We start from the raw sequence: 16801 nt of genomic DNA, 5'->3' as shown, positions 1-16801 counted from the left end.
ACATTTGACACAGCATTCCTGAGCTTCAGAGGGTGGGCATTTGAAGTCACATCTCTACAGCAAAGAGCAGGGAGTGCTGAGTGTAATCGTCTGCTGGATTTTCTGGTGTCCGCATAGATTGCCAGAAGTGACAGGATATCATTTAAACAAAAAACTTTCAGCATAAATTTTCATTTAGAAAATAAAGCCTGCATATTGTAATAAAAGCCATACTGAGAAAAATCTTTACACAAAATGATTTCTAGCATAATTCTTCACAGTCACCAATATTAAAATGGTACAGAATACTCACCCACATATTCAAATTCCTCCTTGAGTGCCATTCCATTATGAGAAAAACATTGCTGGCAGATCAGGGCATACCTTTATAAACAAAAACACACACAGACATGTATTTTATATTTTAACACAATGGACATAAAAAAATACATTAAAAAAAATTTTTAAAAATAAAATAAAATGAACAAAGATCGCCCTATTCTTAGCCATGACAAATGTTTATTTCATGCTATGTGCTTTCGTATATGCATTCACTTTGTTTTTAAAAGCAATACAGTATAACTGACTTTCTGTATCCAATACCTGAGGCAAAAAGAGCTGTGTTCTCCATAGCAAATAATCACAGGCTCCCATTTCCTGACCTAATCCAAAAACACTGGATTCTTTTGGTCAAAAAATTATATAAATACTTTTTTTTGGTAAAGCATATTTTATACAAATGAAAAATACACTTGTACATCAAAAAATGTCAATGTCTTAACGAAAACAGAGGGATTAAGACAGACCTAGTAAGAATAATGGCCTGAAAAAATGCCTGACACTAGATTTACTCAAATAAAACTGGTTTAGTATAGCGGTGGCTTTTACTCAGCATTCCAACTACTGTACTATATGTCCTTCCATACCATAGCCAAGGTACAGCACAATGCAGAAAGTACACTCCTCCTATAATATATGGCACTATAAATCCTGTATAATAATAAATAATAATAATTACACATACAGTGCATCCGGAAAGTATTCACAGCGCTTCACTTTTTCGGGCAATTTCTCCCATTCTTCTGTGAAGGAACTTACAAGCTCCATCAGGTTGGATAGGGAGTGTTGGTGCACAGCCATTTTCAGATCTCTCCAGAGATGTTCAATCAGGTTCACATCTGGGCTCTGGCTGGACCACTCAAGGACACTCAGTTTTCCCGCAGCCACTCCTTTGTTATCTTGGCTGTGTGCTTAGGGTCGTTGTCCTGTTGGAAGATGAACCTTCGCTCCAGTCTGAGCTCCAGCGCGCTCTGGAGCAGGTTTTCATCAAGGATATCTCTGTACATTGACAGTTCCTGCCACTGAAAAACATCCCCACAGCATGATACTGCCACCACCAATCTTTACTGTAGGGATGGTATTGGCCAAGGGATCAGCGGTGCCTGATCATCTTCAAACATGACGCTTGCCATTCAGGCCAAAGAGTTCAATGCTTGTTTTATCAGACCAGAGAATTTTGTTTTTATGGTCAGAGGCCTTCAGGTGCCTTTTAGCAAACTCCAGGCAGGCTGTCATGTGTCTTTTACTGAGAAGCGGCCTCCGTCTGGCCACTTTACCATACAGGCCTGATTGGTGGAGTGCTGCAGAGATGGTTGTTCTTCTGGAAGGTTCTCCTCTGTCTACAGAGAAAAGCTGTAGCTCTGTCATCGGGTTCTTGGTCACCTCCCTGTCTAAGGCCCGGTAGCTCAGTTTGGTCGGGCGGCCTGCTCTTGGTAGAGTCCTGTTGGTTCCAAACTTCTTCCATTTACGGATGATGGAGGCCCCTGTGCTCATTGGGACCTTTAATGCTGCAGAAATTTCTCTGTACCCTTCCCCAGATCTGTGCCACAATGCAATCCTGTCTGTCTCAGAGGTCTACAGACAATTCCTTGGACTTCATGGCTTGGTTTGTACTTTGACATGCACTGTTGAAGCGGACCTTCAGTCATTTTTTCCAACTTTTCATATATTAAATCTTCTGCCCAAAGTTGTTTTACTTTGGATAATAAAGCTTTTTTTTTTCTGCCAGTAATCACCTTATACAGCCCACTTCCTTTTTCTTATCTGGTCATTAGCCTAGGCTAATTTTTAAGATGAAACCATCAGCGCCACAAGTAAAAAATATTGTGAGGTCTAAATAAGATAACCTAATAATAAACGTGCACAGCTGCAAAACATTCCAAAATAGATCGTAAATGAATGTAGCGCTATGTGAAAAAAAAAAAAAAAATATATATATATATATATATATGCAAATCTCTAAAAATAAATAAATCCTACATATAAACGAATAGTCCATAAAATGAAGAAATGAAACATGAACAACTCTTCTTGTGATTGATCAGTGTATCCACACAATTCCACCACAGTGATTGTTCATCCTCAAAAGGAGTGCACACCACCAGTAAAAATGCACGCTCACCTTCCAGATGAGTCAAAACTCATATGCAGCTCACCCCAGGCGCTCTTTGCTCTCACTTCCTCTTCCCAATCAATGGTGGGTAATCCAGATGGCTCTTTTCTTAAAATGGTAACTCAGTTCATTAACATCCAAAGAAACAAATCACCTCCCAGCTTGGCTCAAGATTCCATGAGTTCAGGACATGTAAATAATAAGTATAGAGACCATAGTGTTCTCCGTATACAAATGTATTCAAATCCCCCAGACAAGTTGCACTTACAAGATAAAAACTTTTAAAATCACATATAAACCTCCAGAGTAGCACCGCCGTGTCCACATACAGTGCCTGGCTGAATGTCACTATCAGCACCTCCTTTCTAGACGCGTATTCGCCAATCACAGGCCTTCCTCAGTAGATGGGTGGGCTGATCCCTATAAGCTAATTTGTAGTGTATCATTGCTATGGCAACCCTCCAGGCGTCGCCACGGCTCAGTCTGCGGTGCAGAAAGAACCTCCCTCTGCCTGTGTCTCCAGGACACACAAATACCAAGACCAGGTGTGTCTCTCTCACTGCTAACTTGCAGCAAGATCTTAACCTTTCTAAGCACCCACAGACATGACAATCTCCGGTTACAATCTATCATAAGTTAAGCATAATTACATACAAAACAACTACCTATACCAACAATCTAAAATGACATAATTAGGTTTAAAAATGCCATGTTTATTATAAACCAACAAAATTATATATGTTACGGGACTAAATTGATTTAGAATTACTATTCAAATTTTAAATATAAAACAGCGTACTTCATATGTCCATGTATATATAGGGTCACCACTCCCATAACACACACACACAGACATATGTAAATTAAAAAATATATATATAAAATTTAATATATATCATATATAATAAAAAAAAGAAATTTTTTTTTAATATTTCCTAATAAGTTTTGTACATATCATGAAGGGTTACCTAAAATCACCCATTATAGATGAAACTAGTGCATCTATGAGGTTTTGGGATATTGGATCCCCAGTGGTGATGCCAAACTGGATGGTCTCTTGTAGGCCTCAAACTCAAAACTGAACAGTGTTGGGTGTAAAGTGATCACAAAAGTACATAAAATGGCCATGTGGGAAGCAGGAGGTGCTGGTCTGACGCTTTTTGGACTAAAAAGTCTTCCCCAGGGGCCTATGCCCCTGGGGAAGACTTTAGTCGAAACGCGTCGGTCCATCACCTCCTTTCCCACATTGCCATTTTATGTACTTTTGTGATCACTTTTTATACGCAATTTTACCTTCAATAAACCTACCTTGGTTGACCTACACCATGTGGAGCCCCCTTTTTTCTTTGTTTTCCCATGCTGGAGTTCTGATGAGCACCTTTGGACCACCTTCATTGCTGGACCTGTTTGGCGGCTGTTCAATCTTTTGGAACCTCCGTTGGTGCATCTCCCATTTCGGTTGAAGATTGAGGAGCTAGGCCTCCCACTATTGGACACTTTATTTGTGGACATTTGTCCCATTTTTGTATTAGCTTTTCTACATATTTTGTGAGGTTCACTACCCTATACTATCACTGTTTCCTATTGCACCCATCCCGCCTACCTGCTTGGAACGGTTTGGATGCATATAGGTAGTTATTACTTCTAGCGCTACACTTATTTTCACCAAAACTTTGACTGGGATTTCTATCATGGACTTTCCTAAATTATTTAGAGACACAATATTCTTTTTTTCCTTTTTTGATCGTGTTGATGTGCTCACGCACCCATTTTTATGATCGACCCCAACAGGGTTATGATAGATCGCAGGAGGATTACTATGGATCTCAACAGGAAACAGGATAGCAGAATAGATATGCACCATTAGATGGATATGTGGAAGAAGCTGACCAAGATTTTTTAAGACAGGGAGGTGCAAGAGGAAACATACAATGGAAAGACCTATGGAGCAGAAGGAAAAGGAGAGGTAAGAGAGCCAGAAGGAAAATCCAAAAAAAGAAAGCACCAATAGGGGAAGGGATTTTCAACTCAAGTGGTGTCCCCCTGGATAGTAATGAAATAAGAGTGCTGGATAAGGGACTCAAATTTGCCCCTACTAAAAAGCTTAACAAATTTGACACCTATGTTAACATACAGAAGTATATGAGAAAATATTTAAAAATATTTTATTTCCAACACTACCAATTTGCCTACCCAAAATTCCATGACTGGTACAGGATTACGGAACAGATCCATATTTAATCCACCCGTTCCTGATAATAAGTTTAGGAAGTTTTCAAGAATCTGGTAATGCATGATCTCGAACAATTAAAGATCCGAAAAGGGTCAGATCCAGAACACATTAAACAAGGGATCCGCACTTTAGAAAAAAAGAAAGGTGGGGATCAGACCAGTGGATAAGGGGGGGGGGGTTGTAATGTCTCGTACATATTAAAAGGGAGAAATGGAAAGATTATTGGGTGACACAGATACGTACGAATTACTGTTGTCTAATCCAGTAAAATAACAAAGAAACAAGTTGTCCGTGTTGGTAACTATAGGATTGGACAAATATTTTATGTAAAAAAAGCTGAATATTTATATCCATCCTCATGTCGTACCCCCATCAGATATTTTCTCCCTAAAATACATAATTTGAGACCTCCAGGAAGATCTATCGTAAATGGGGTTAATTCTTTAACCTCCAGATTAGGTCAGTACCTGGAGTTATTTTTACAACCCCTAGTAACGTCTACACCTGCTTAGTTAAAGGACACGAAGCACATATTACAAAATGTAAGTACTATTATTATGGATAATTCTCCTTTTTTCTTAGTTACAGCGGACATAAGTTCACTATACACGATAATTAAACATAAAGATGCAAAGAATGCAGCAAAATGGGCGCTAAATAACTCCTCTTTGGAAATTAAGCAGCGTAAATACCTTCTGCAGGGTTTAGAATTTGGACATTTACATAACTACTTCTAGTATGATGGAGATTATTATTAACAGAAGACCAGGGTAGCTATGGGCGCTTGTTTTGCTTCAAGTGTGGCTAACCTGTTTTTAGCACACTAGGAGTCAAAAGCAGTTTTTTTAAGATAAACCAGAAGAACTGATAGGTTACTATAGATTTATAGATGACCTGTTTTTGATTTGGAGAGGAGATGAGCCTAGTCTCCACTCCTTCATGGATAGATTGAACCTAAATGAGAAGAATATTAAATTAACTTGGAACTATGATAGAAACAGAATGGTATTCCTAGATGTGGAAATATATGTACAAGAGGGGAAGATCTTTACAAAAAAATATAGTAAGCCCACGGATAGAAACGGCTATATAGCCATTGATAGTTATCATCGAACTTGGTTGTTGTATACCCAGGGGTCAATTTGTTAGACTCAAAAGGAGTTGCTCCAAGGCGGAGGATTTTGGAGGAACAAGCTGCTATTTAGTGGGACTGCTTCAGCAGTCCCTCTATTGTTATTCGAATTTATTTTCAATCACATTATTATTCCGAACGTTTTTTGGCTCTGTGTAACTTCCGCATACTTTCAGCTATTAAAACTAGGGCTGAAACAACTAATCGATTAATCAACAATTAATCGATTACTATTTTCGTAATCGATTAATTGGCCAGTAACAATGGGGTTAAAAAAGCTAAAATTAGCCCTATATAGTACAAAAAAAAAGGGAAAAAATCTCTACTGTAAATATTACTTTCAATGTTGCACAGTAAAAAAAAGAAGGGCTAATTTTTTTTTTTTTTTTTTTTTAACTCCATTATCTTACTAAATGTCTTAGGCCTGGTTCCCACCCATGTGTTTTTGGTGCTTTTTGCAGAAATGCACTACAGTTCATTTAACGTTCATATTTAGGCTTTTTTCAGCTGCTGTGTATTTGGAAAGGGTGCTTTTTTGGTTCAATATACTTCAATGGAGAAGCTGCAGAAAAGCATGTAATATTACAGTTCTGTTTGAAAATCTGCAAAACAGTCTAGAATTTTTTTTTTCTTTAAATAAAAAAATTTGATCTGAGTCTGATGATATTTACCAGATTCAACCTCTAATAGTATATAGAGTATATCTCTTCTGTCTGTTATTCTCAGAGAGGATTAAAGATTTTACTCCCTAACCATATAGTTGGTTATTTATATTTACCACAGCATAGAGATATTTAAGAATAAATTGCCTTTTTTTTAAACTTTACATATTAACTAAATTATACACCACACTTTTTTTTAAGGTTATTAACCGATTAATCGAAACAATAATCGGCCAACTAATCAATTATGAAAATAATCGTTAGTTGCAGCCATAATTAAAACCATTCAACTTTTAAAATGTTCATCTTTCAGCTAATGATGGGGCTTCAACTTTTTTTTTCTACTATTTATAATTTTTAAAATATTAAGCTTTTTAACACTTTTTTTAAGTGAATGAGAGCATGCTTCAAATCCTTAACCACTTAAGGACCGCCTAACGCCGATTTACGTCGGCAAGGCGGCACGGGCAGGCAAAATCACGTACATGTACGTGATTTGCCTCTCGCGGGTGGGGGGTCCGATCGGACCCCCCCCCGGTGCCCGAAGCGGTCCCGTTCTGTTCCCCGGCGATCCGAGATGAGGGGGAGGCCATCCGTTCGTGGCCCCCCCCTCGCGATCGCCGCCGGCCAATGGGAACACTCCTTTGCTGCTGTATGCTAAACAGCAGCAAAGGAAATGATGTCATCTCCCCTCGGCTCGGTATTTTCCGTTCCAGCGCCGAGGGGAGAAGACATCAATGTGAGTGCACAACACACTACACACACAGTAGAACATGCCAGGCATACAAAACACCCCGATCCCCCCCCCGATCGCCCCCCGATCCCCCCCCAATCACCCCCCCCCCCTGTCACAAACTGACACCAGCAGGTTTTTTTTTTTTTTTTTTTTCTGATTACTGCATAGTGTCAGTTTGTGACAGTTACAGTGTTGGGACAGTGAGTATTACCCCCCTTTAGGTCTAGGGTACCCCCCTAACCCCCCCTAATAAAGTTTTAACCCCTTGATCACCCCCTGTCACCAGTGTTGCTAAGCGATCATTTTTCTGATCGCTGTATTAGTGTCGCTGGTGACGCTAGTTAGTGAGGTAAATATTTAGGTTCGCCGTCAGCGTTTTATAGTGACAGGGACCCCCATATACTACCTAATAAATGTTTTAACCCCTTGATTGCCCCCTAGTTAACCCTTTCACCACTGATCACCGTATAACCGTTACGGGTGACGCAGGTTAGTTCGTTTATTTTTTATAGTGTCAGGGCACCCGCCGTTTATTACCTAATAAAGGTTTAGCCCCCTGATCGCCCGGCGGTGATATGCGTCGCCCCAGGCAGCGTCAGATTAGCGCCAGTACCGCTAACACCCACGCACGCAGCATGCGCCTCCCTTAGTGGTATAGTATCTGATCGGATCAATATCTGATCTGATCAGATCTATACTAGCGTCCCCAGCAGTTTAGGGTTCCCAAAAACACAGTGTTAGCGGGATCAGCCCAGATACCTGCTAGCACCTGCGTTGTGCCCCTCCGCCCGGCCCAGCCCAGCCCACCCAAGTGCAGTATCGATCGATCACTGACACTTACAAGGCACTAAACGCATAACTGCAGCGTTCGCAGAGTCAGGCCTGATCCCTGCGATCGCTAACAGTTTTTTTGGTAGCATTTTGGTGAACTAGCAAGCACCGGCCCCAGGCAGCGTCAGGTTAGCGCCAGTACCGCTAACACCCACGCACGCAGCATACGCCTCCTTTAGTGGTATAGTATCTGAACGGATCAATATCTGATCCGATCAGATCAGATCTATACTAGCGTCCCCAGCAGTTTAGGGTTCCCAAAAACGCAGTGTTAGCGGGATCAACCCAGATACCTGCTAGCACCTGCGTTTTGCCCCTCCGCCCGGCCCAGTCCAGCCCACCCAAGTGCAGTATCGATCGATCACTGTCACTTACAAAACACTAAACGCATAACTGCAGCGTTCGCAGAGTCAGGCCTGATCCCTGCGATCGCTAACAGTTTTTTTGGAAGCTTTTTATTGAACTGGCAAGCACCAGCGGCCTAGTACACCCCGGTCGTAGTCAAACCAGCACTGCAGTAACACTTGGTGACGTGGCGAGTCCCATAAGTGCAGTTCAAGCTGGTGAGGTGACAAGCACAAGTAGTGTCCCGCTGCCACCAAAAAGACAAACACAGGCCCGTCGTGCCCATAGTGCCCTTCCTGCTGCATTCGCCAATCCTAATTGGGAACCCACCACTTCTGCAGCGCCCGTACTTCCCCCATTCACATCCCCCAACGAAATGCAGTCGGCTGCATGAGAGGCATTTTTATGTGCTCCCGAGTACCCCTACCCAACGAACCCCCCCCAAAAAGATGTTGTGTCTGCAGCAAACGCGGATATAGGCGTGACACCCGCTATTATTGTCCCTTCTGTCCTGACAATCCTGGTCTTTGCATTGGTGAATGTTTTGAACGCTACCATACACTAGTTGAGTATTAGCGTAGGGTACAGCATTGCACAGACTAGGCACACTTTCACAGGGTCTCCCAAGATGCCATCGCATTTTGAGAGACCCGAACCTGGAACCGGTTACAGTTATAAAAGTTAGTTACAAAAAAAGTGTAAAAAAAAAAAAAATATATATAAAATAAAAAAAAATAGTTGTCGTTTTATTGTTCTCTCTCTCTATTCTCTCTCTATTGTTCTGCTCTTTTTTTACTGTATTCTATTCTGCAGTGTTTTATTGTTATTGTTATTGTTATTATGTTTTATCATGTTTGTTTTTCAGGTATGTAATTATTTATACTTTATTGTTTACTGTGCTTTATTGTTAACCATTTTTTTGTCTTCAGGTACGCCATTCACAACTTTGAGTGGTTATACCAGAATGATGCCTGCAGGTTTAGGTATCATCTTGGTATCATTCTTTTCAGCCAGCGGTCGGCTTTCATGTAAAAGCAATCCTAGCGGCTAATTAGCCTCTAGACTGCCTTTACAAGCCGTGGGAGGGAATGCCCCCCCCCCCCCCACCGTCTTCCGTGTTTTTCTCTGGCTCTCCTGTCTCAACAGGGAACCTGAGAATGCAGCCGGTGATTCAGCCAGCTGACCATAGAGCTGATCAGAGACAAGAGTGGCTCCAAACATCTCTATGGCCTAAGAAACCGGAAGCTACGAGCATTTTATGACTTAGATTTCGCCGGATGTAAATAGCGCCATTGGGAAATTGGGGAAGCATTTTATCACACCGATCTTGGTGTGGTCAGATGCTTTGAGGGCAGAGGAGAGATCTAGGGTCTAATAGACCCCAATTTTTTCAAAAAAGAGTACCTGTCACTACCTATTGCTATCATAGGGGATATTTACATTCCCCGAGATAACAATAAAAATGATTTAAAAAAAAAAAAAATGAAAGGAACAGTTTAAAAATAAGATAAAAAAGCAAAAAAATAATAAAGAAAAAAAAAAAAAAAAAAAAAAAAAGCACCCCTGTCGCCCCCTGCTCTTGCGCTAAGGCGAACGCAAGCGGCGGTCTGTCGTCAAACGTAAACAGCAATTGCACCATGCATGTGAGGTATCGCCGCGAAGGTCAGATCGAGGGCAGTAATTTTTGCAGTAGACCTCCTCTGTAGATCTAAAGTGGTAACCTGTAAAGGCTTTTAAAGGCTTTTAAAAATGTATTTATTTTGTTGCCACTGCACGTTTGTGCGCAATTGTAAAGCATGTCATGTTTGGTATCCATGTACTCGGTCTAAGATCATCTTTTTTACTTCATCAAACATTTGGGCAATATAGTGTGTTTTAGTGCATTAAAATTTAAAAAAGTGTGTTTTTTCCCCAAAAAATGCGTTTGAAAAATCGCTGCGCAAATACTGTGTGAAAAAAAAAAATGAAACACCCACCATTTTAATCTGTAGGGCATTTGCTTTAAAAAAATATATAATGTTTGGGGGTTCAAAGTAATTTTCTTGCAAAAAAAAAAAAACTTTTTCATGTAAAAAATAAGTGTCAGAAAGGGCTTTGTCTTCAAGTGGTTAGAAGAGTGGGTGATGTGTGACATACGCTTCTAAATGTTGTGCATAAAATGCCAGGACAGTTCAAAACCCCCCCAAATGACCCCATTTTGGAAAGTAGACACCCCAAGCTATTTGCTGAGAGGCATGTCGAGTCCATGGAATATTTTATATTGCGACACAAGTTGCGGGAAAGAGACAAATTTTTTTTTTTTTTTTTTTTTTTTTGCACAAAGTTGTCACTAAATGATATATTGCTCAAACATGCCATGGGAATATGTGAAATTACACCCCAAAATACATTCTGCTGCTTCTCCTGAGTACGGGGATACCACATGTGTGAGACTTTTTGGGAGCCTAGCCGTGTACGGGACCCCGAAAACCAAGCACCGCCTTCAGGCTTTCTAAGGGGCGTGAATTTTTGATTTCACTCTTCACTGCCTATCACAGTTTCGGAGGCCATGGAATGCCCAGGTGGCACAAAACCCCCCCAAATGACCCCATTTTGGAAAGTAGACACCCCAAGCTATTTGCTGAGAGGTATAGTGAGTATTTTGCAGACCTCACTTTTTGTCACAAAGTTTTGAAATTTGAAAAAAGAAAAAAAAAAAAAAGTTTTTTCTTGTCTTTCTTCATTTTCAAAAACAAATGAGAGCTGCAAAATACTCACCATGCCTCTCAGCAAATAGCTTGGGGTGTCTACTTTCCAAAATGGGGTCATTTGGGGGGGGTTTGTGCCACCTGGGCATTCCATGGCCTCCGAAACGGTGTTAGGCAGTGAAGAGTAAAATCAAAAATTCACGCCCTTAAAAACGCTGAAGGCGGTGATTGGTTTTCGGGGCCCCGTACGCGGCTAGGCTCCCAAAAAGTCCCACACATGTGGTATCCCCATACTCAGGAGAAGCAGCTAAATGTATTTTGGGGTGCAATTCCACATAGGCCCATGGCCTGTGTGAGCAATATATCATTTAGTGACAACTTTGTGCAAAAAAAAAAAAAAAAAAAAAAAAAGTGTCACTTTCCCGCAACTTGTGTCAAAATATAAAATATTCCATGGACTCAATATGCCTCTCAGCAAATAGCTTGGGGTGTCTACTTTCCAAAATGGGGTCATTTGGGGGGGGGTTGTGCCACCTGGGCATTCCATGGCCTCCGAAACTGTGATAGGCAGTGAAGAGTGAAATCAAAAAGTTACACCCTTAGAAATCCTGAAGGCGGTGATTGGTTTTCGGGGTCCCATACGCGGCTAGGCTCCCAAAAAGTCCCACACATGTGGTATCCCCGTACTCAGGAGAAGTAGCTGAATATATTTTGGGGTGCAATTCCACATAGGCCCATGGCCTGTGTGAGCAATATATCATTTAGTGACAACTTTTTGTAAATATTTTTTTTTTTTTTGTCATTATTCAATCACTTGGGACAAAAAAAATAAATATTCAATGGGTTCAACATGCCTATCAGCAATTTCCTTGGGGTGTCTACTTTCCAAAATGGGGTCATTTGGGGGGGTTTTGTACTGCCCTGCCATTTTAGCACCTCAAGAAATGACATAGGCAGTCATAAACTAAAAGCTGTGTAAATTCCAGAAAATGTACCCTAGTTTGTAGACGCTATAACTTTTGCGCAAACCAATAAATATACGCTTATTGACATTTTTTTTACCAAAGACATGTGGCCGAATACATTTTGGCCTAAATGTATGACTAAAATTGAGTTTATTGGATTTTTTTTATAACAAAAAGTAGAAAATATCATTTTTTTTCAAAATTTTCGGTCTTTTTCCGTTTATAGCGCAAAAAATAAAAACTGCAGAAGTGATCAAATACCATCAAAAGAAAGCTCTATTTGTGGGAAGAAAAGGACGCAAATTTCGTTTGGGTACAGCATTGCATAACCGCGCAATTAGCAGTTAAAGCGACGCAGTGCCAAATTGGAAAAAGACCTCTGGTCCTTAGGCAGCATAATGGTCCGGGGCTCAAGTGGTTAAAATAATCTTCCGCTCCCAAAAGTTTCAGCTCCTTCATACTTTCACCTACAGACGCCAAACTTTAAAATGTTCACAAAATATTCAGCTGTCTATATCTTTTCAGTTTGATATCTTTTACAGTTTTCGTGAAAAAGCTGTTTAAGTTTAGTGATCATTTCAGGAAATTTTATCGATTAAACAGTGCGTATTGGGCTGCTTAGAGTGGATGATGTCATAGCTAGAGCACAGAACCTTACAAAAATCTTAGTTCCTTCTCTATAAATTGCTCTCACACCCACAAGATCTACTTGTCATACACAATTTATACATCAAAACTTAGGTATTTTTGTCTAGTTTCGGGCAATCTGCTCAGTTTTGTGATACGCCTTTTACTATTGGCTGGTTTATCTTCCAAATGACAAGAGTTCTACACTTTCTTCCATTGACTGTCCTGTATAAAATTCTTCACATTTCCCAGAGAAACGCACAGCCCACATTTTTAAGTTTATCAACATAAATTTTATACCGATACGTTCACAAAGGCCGTGTGTCTAACGGTGAAGTCGCTGTCTCGATAGCATGTACTGTTGTGGATTAAGGATTGTTTGAAGGGTTCTCTCACACTGTCTCTCACTCATTAGGTGTGGGGATTAATGATCAAAAAGCTTTTCAAAAAACCTTTAAATATTCCACATTTTTCATCCATTAGCGGTGTTAAACTTTAATGAAATTCATGTTTATTTTAAAACCATTCTTACTTTTCCAACTATTCTCACTTCAACTTCTTCTTACGGATTTAAGCTATTCATCCAGTTAGCTTTAGCAATTCAGCTATTCAGCATGCCCACTCATTTTCTCCAGGAAATTAATTTTCTAGTTTTGAGGAGAAATTTTTACAAAAAGTAGAAGAGGTGAGAAATATGGACAGAAATGAATTACTAAAGAAAAAGGTACCTAAAAAGGAGGGAGATGAATACAGGATTGTGCTGAGTTATAATATTCAAAAGAATAAAATTGACATTATTATTAGGAGACACTGGAGTGTATTACTACGAGATAAATTATTGGGTGGTGTTCTGCCTGAGCACCCCTCATTTGTGTACAAAAAAAAGCACCCAACCTAAGATATTTTAGCCCCGGGAGCCCTAGACCCCCCGAACAAACATAATACTGTAGGGACCCTAACTCCCTTCCTAACTGGCTTTTATGCCTGTGGAAAGCGTTTGGCCTGCAGAACAACTAAAGGAAGTAATCCAAAAAAGAATTGTGAATTTGTGGCCATAGCCACGGGTAAAGTACACAAGATAAAAACATTTCATCACTTGTTCTTCTGAAGGGGTTGTATATATGTTGGTGTGTTCATGCAAACTCCAGTATGTAGGTCGAAAATCTAGACCTCTGCTGGTTAGGGTGTGTGAGCACATCAACACGATCAAAAAAGGAAAAAAATGAATATTGTGTCTCTAAACATTTTAGGGAAGTCCATGATAGAAATCCCAGTGAGTTAAAGTTTTGGGCCATAGAAAAGGTAAATCACTGGAGGAGGGGTAATTTCATAAGACAATTAAGCCAACGTGAATTAGCTTGGATATATGAGACCCAGGTTTTAACGCCCAGGGGGCACAATATGGATTTTGATCTGAACTGTTTCATATATAATGGGCGCTTTTAGGTGACCCCTAATGATATGTACAAAACTTAGTAGTAAAATTTAAAAAAATTTTTTTTTTTTTTAATTTCATTATGTACATGATATATATTTTTAAAAAATATAATTATATATATATATATATATATATATATATATATATATATATATACATATATACACACACATATAATTTACATATGTCTGTTGGTTATGGGAGTGGTGACCCTATATACACACACACACACACACGTATATATGAAGTACGCTGTTTTTATTTAAAATATATGAATAGTAATTCTAAATCAATTTAGTCCCGTAACATATATAATTTTGTTGGTTTATAATAAACAGGGCATTTTTATGTAATTTTAGATTGTTAGTATAGGTAGTTTATTTGAATGTAATTATGCTTAGCTTATGATAGATTGTAACCGGAGATTGTCATGTAGGTCTGCGAGTGCTTAGAAAGGTTAAGATCTTGCTGCAAGTTAGCAGTGAGAGACACACTCCCTGGTCTTGGTATTTGTGTGTCCTGGAGACACAGGCAGACAGGTTCTTTCTGCACAGCAGTCTGAGCCGCGGCGACGCCCGGAGGGTTGCTATAGCAAGGATACACTACAAATTAGTTTAGAGGGATCAGCCCACCCATCTGCTGAGGAAGGCCTGTGATTGGCCGATATGCGTCTAGAAGGGAGGTGCTGATAGTGACGTTCAGCCAGGCACTATGTATGTGGACACGGCGGTGCTACTCTGGAGGTTTATATGTGATTTTAAAAGTTTTTATCTTGTAAGTGCAACTTGTCTGTTTGGAGGATTTGAATAAATTTGTATAAGGAGAACACTATGATCTCTATACTTATTATTTACATGTCCTGAACTCATGGAAGCTGGGAGGTGACTTGTTTCTTTGGATGTTAATGAGCTGAGTTACCATTAAGAAAAAGCCATCTGGATTACCCACCATTGATTGGGAAGAGAAAGTGAGAGCAAAGAGCTCCTGGGGAGATCCACATATGAGTTTTGACTCATCTGGTGACGTGAGCACGCATTTATACTGGTGGTGGTGTGCACTCCTTTTGAGGACGAACAATCACTGTGGTGGAATTGTGTGGATACACTGATCACAAGAAGAGTTGTTCACGTTTCAATTCTTCATTTTATGGCCTATTCATTTATATGTAGGATTTATTTATTTTAGAGATTTGCACTTTATATATATTTTTACACATAGCGCTACATTTACTATCAATTATACAAAAGCTAATGTAAGTTTGCCAGGAAGGGAGAGGGGGTGAACCATAAGAGGGCCAATGAGAGCTGCAGAGCTGGAGGTGTGCCTGTGTAAATCCAGGAAGTTAACAGGCAGCAGCTTCAGCTGCCCAGTTAAAATTGATGAAGCCAGACTTGGCATGTACAGAATCACAGTATATATAAAATATGCAAAGTGGTTGGAGGGAAGCTTCAGAATGGCAAAGATTTTTTTATTACAAAATTATGTGAGCAGACTGCAGTTCCTCTAACTGTGGAACCTTATATAGGCAGGTGTGCGTTTTTCCAAATCATGTCCAACCAAGTGAATTTACCACAGGTGTACTCCAATGAAGCTGTAGAAACATCAAGGATGATCAGTGAAACCAGGATACACCTGAGCTCAATTTTGAGCGTCATGGCAAAGGCTGTGAATACTTATGCACATTTTTTTTATTCTTTTATTTTTAATACATTTGCAAAGATTTCAAACTAATTTCACGTTGTGATATTGGGGTATTGTTTGTAGAATTTTGGAGGAAACTAATGAATTGAATCCATTCTGAAATAAGGCTGTAACATAACAAAATGTGAAAAAGTGAAGCGCTGTAAATACTTACCGGATGCACTGCAAGTGATTTTGGAAAAGCCAGTTAAATGCAAATTGCAGAGTCTAGTATATAAAATGATCAAAGGCAGGGACCTCAAACCAGTGTTTTTAGAACCACATGCAAGCCCTCTCCTCATGTGGCCCTCATCTTGTTTAAGAGTTTACAATGGATTACACCCTCAGCTGCTCTCTAGCTGAGAAATACTACCCCCATCTTACATAATTTTGCAGCTGAATTCTTCAAGAAATATCTTTGTATCCCTTTCGTCATAATATGGTGTAATGGGTACTATAATGTTAATTTCAGAAAAAGATTACCATATTTATCGGCGTATAATACGCACTTTTTTCCCCTTAAATTCAGGGGGAAATCGTGGGTGCGTGTTATATGCTGATCCCCGCCGCTGATTGTGCGGCGCAAGCGCCGGCCGCCGATATACATACATAGCCGAGTGTACTCAGCTAGCTCCGCTCAGTCCCGTCCTATGATGGGCATAACACAGGGACTGGGCCTGACTGTGAGCGGAGATAACCGAACCTAGCCGAGTACACTCGGCTATGTATGTATATGGGCGGTGCTTGGCTCCGCTCACAGTCACGCCCAGTCCCGCCATTGGACCTGTGTTATGTCCATCATAGGGAGGGACTTTGAGAGGAGCTGAGGACTGGCTCTGTGTATCTCGGCGCCATTTTCAAACTGCAGTGACACTGACAAGTCACTGCAGTTTAACTGCAGCCTGGGCAGGGCTGCAAAGGACACTGGCAAGGCTGCAAAGGACGTTGTGAAAGGCTGCAGATGGACACTAATAAGGCTGTATTGATGGGCATTTAAATGTAAGTTTTTTCCTTAAAATTCCCTCCTAAACTTG

At 40.1% G+C, this 16801-nt stretch overlaps 1 protein-coding gene across 2 annotated transcripts in view; it reads right to left on the bottom strand.

The window, feature by feature from the left end:
• LNPK (lunapark, ER junction formation factor) overlaps positions 1-16801 on the bottom strand; it is a 142150-nt gene that overhangs the window by 8956 nt on the left and 116393 nt on the right. For both annotated transcript variants that reach the window (XM_073633849.1, XM_073633850.1), the window contains exon 10: positions 293-363. In XM_073633849.1, the coding sequence (XP_073489950.1) occupies positions 293-363 (71 nt within the window). The remainder of the gene's footprint in view (positions 1-292; positions 364-16801) is intronic.

The sequence above is a fragment of the Aquarana catesbeiana genome, linkage group LG06 (genome assembly GCF_042186555.1).
Source record: "Aquarana catesbeiana isolate 2022-GZ linkage group LG06, ASM4218655v1, whole genome shotgun sequence".
NCBI lineage: Eukaryota > Metazoa > Chordata > Amphibia > Anura > Ranidae > Aquarana > Aquarana catesbeiana.
This window is presented reverse-complemented; position numbering and strand designations above follow the sequence as displayed.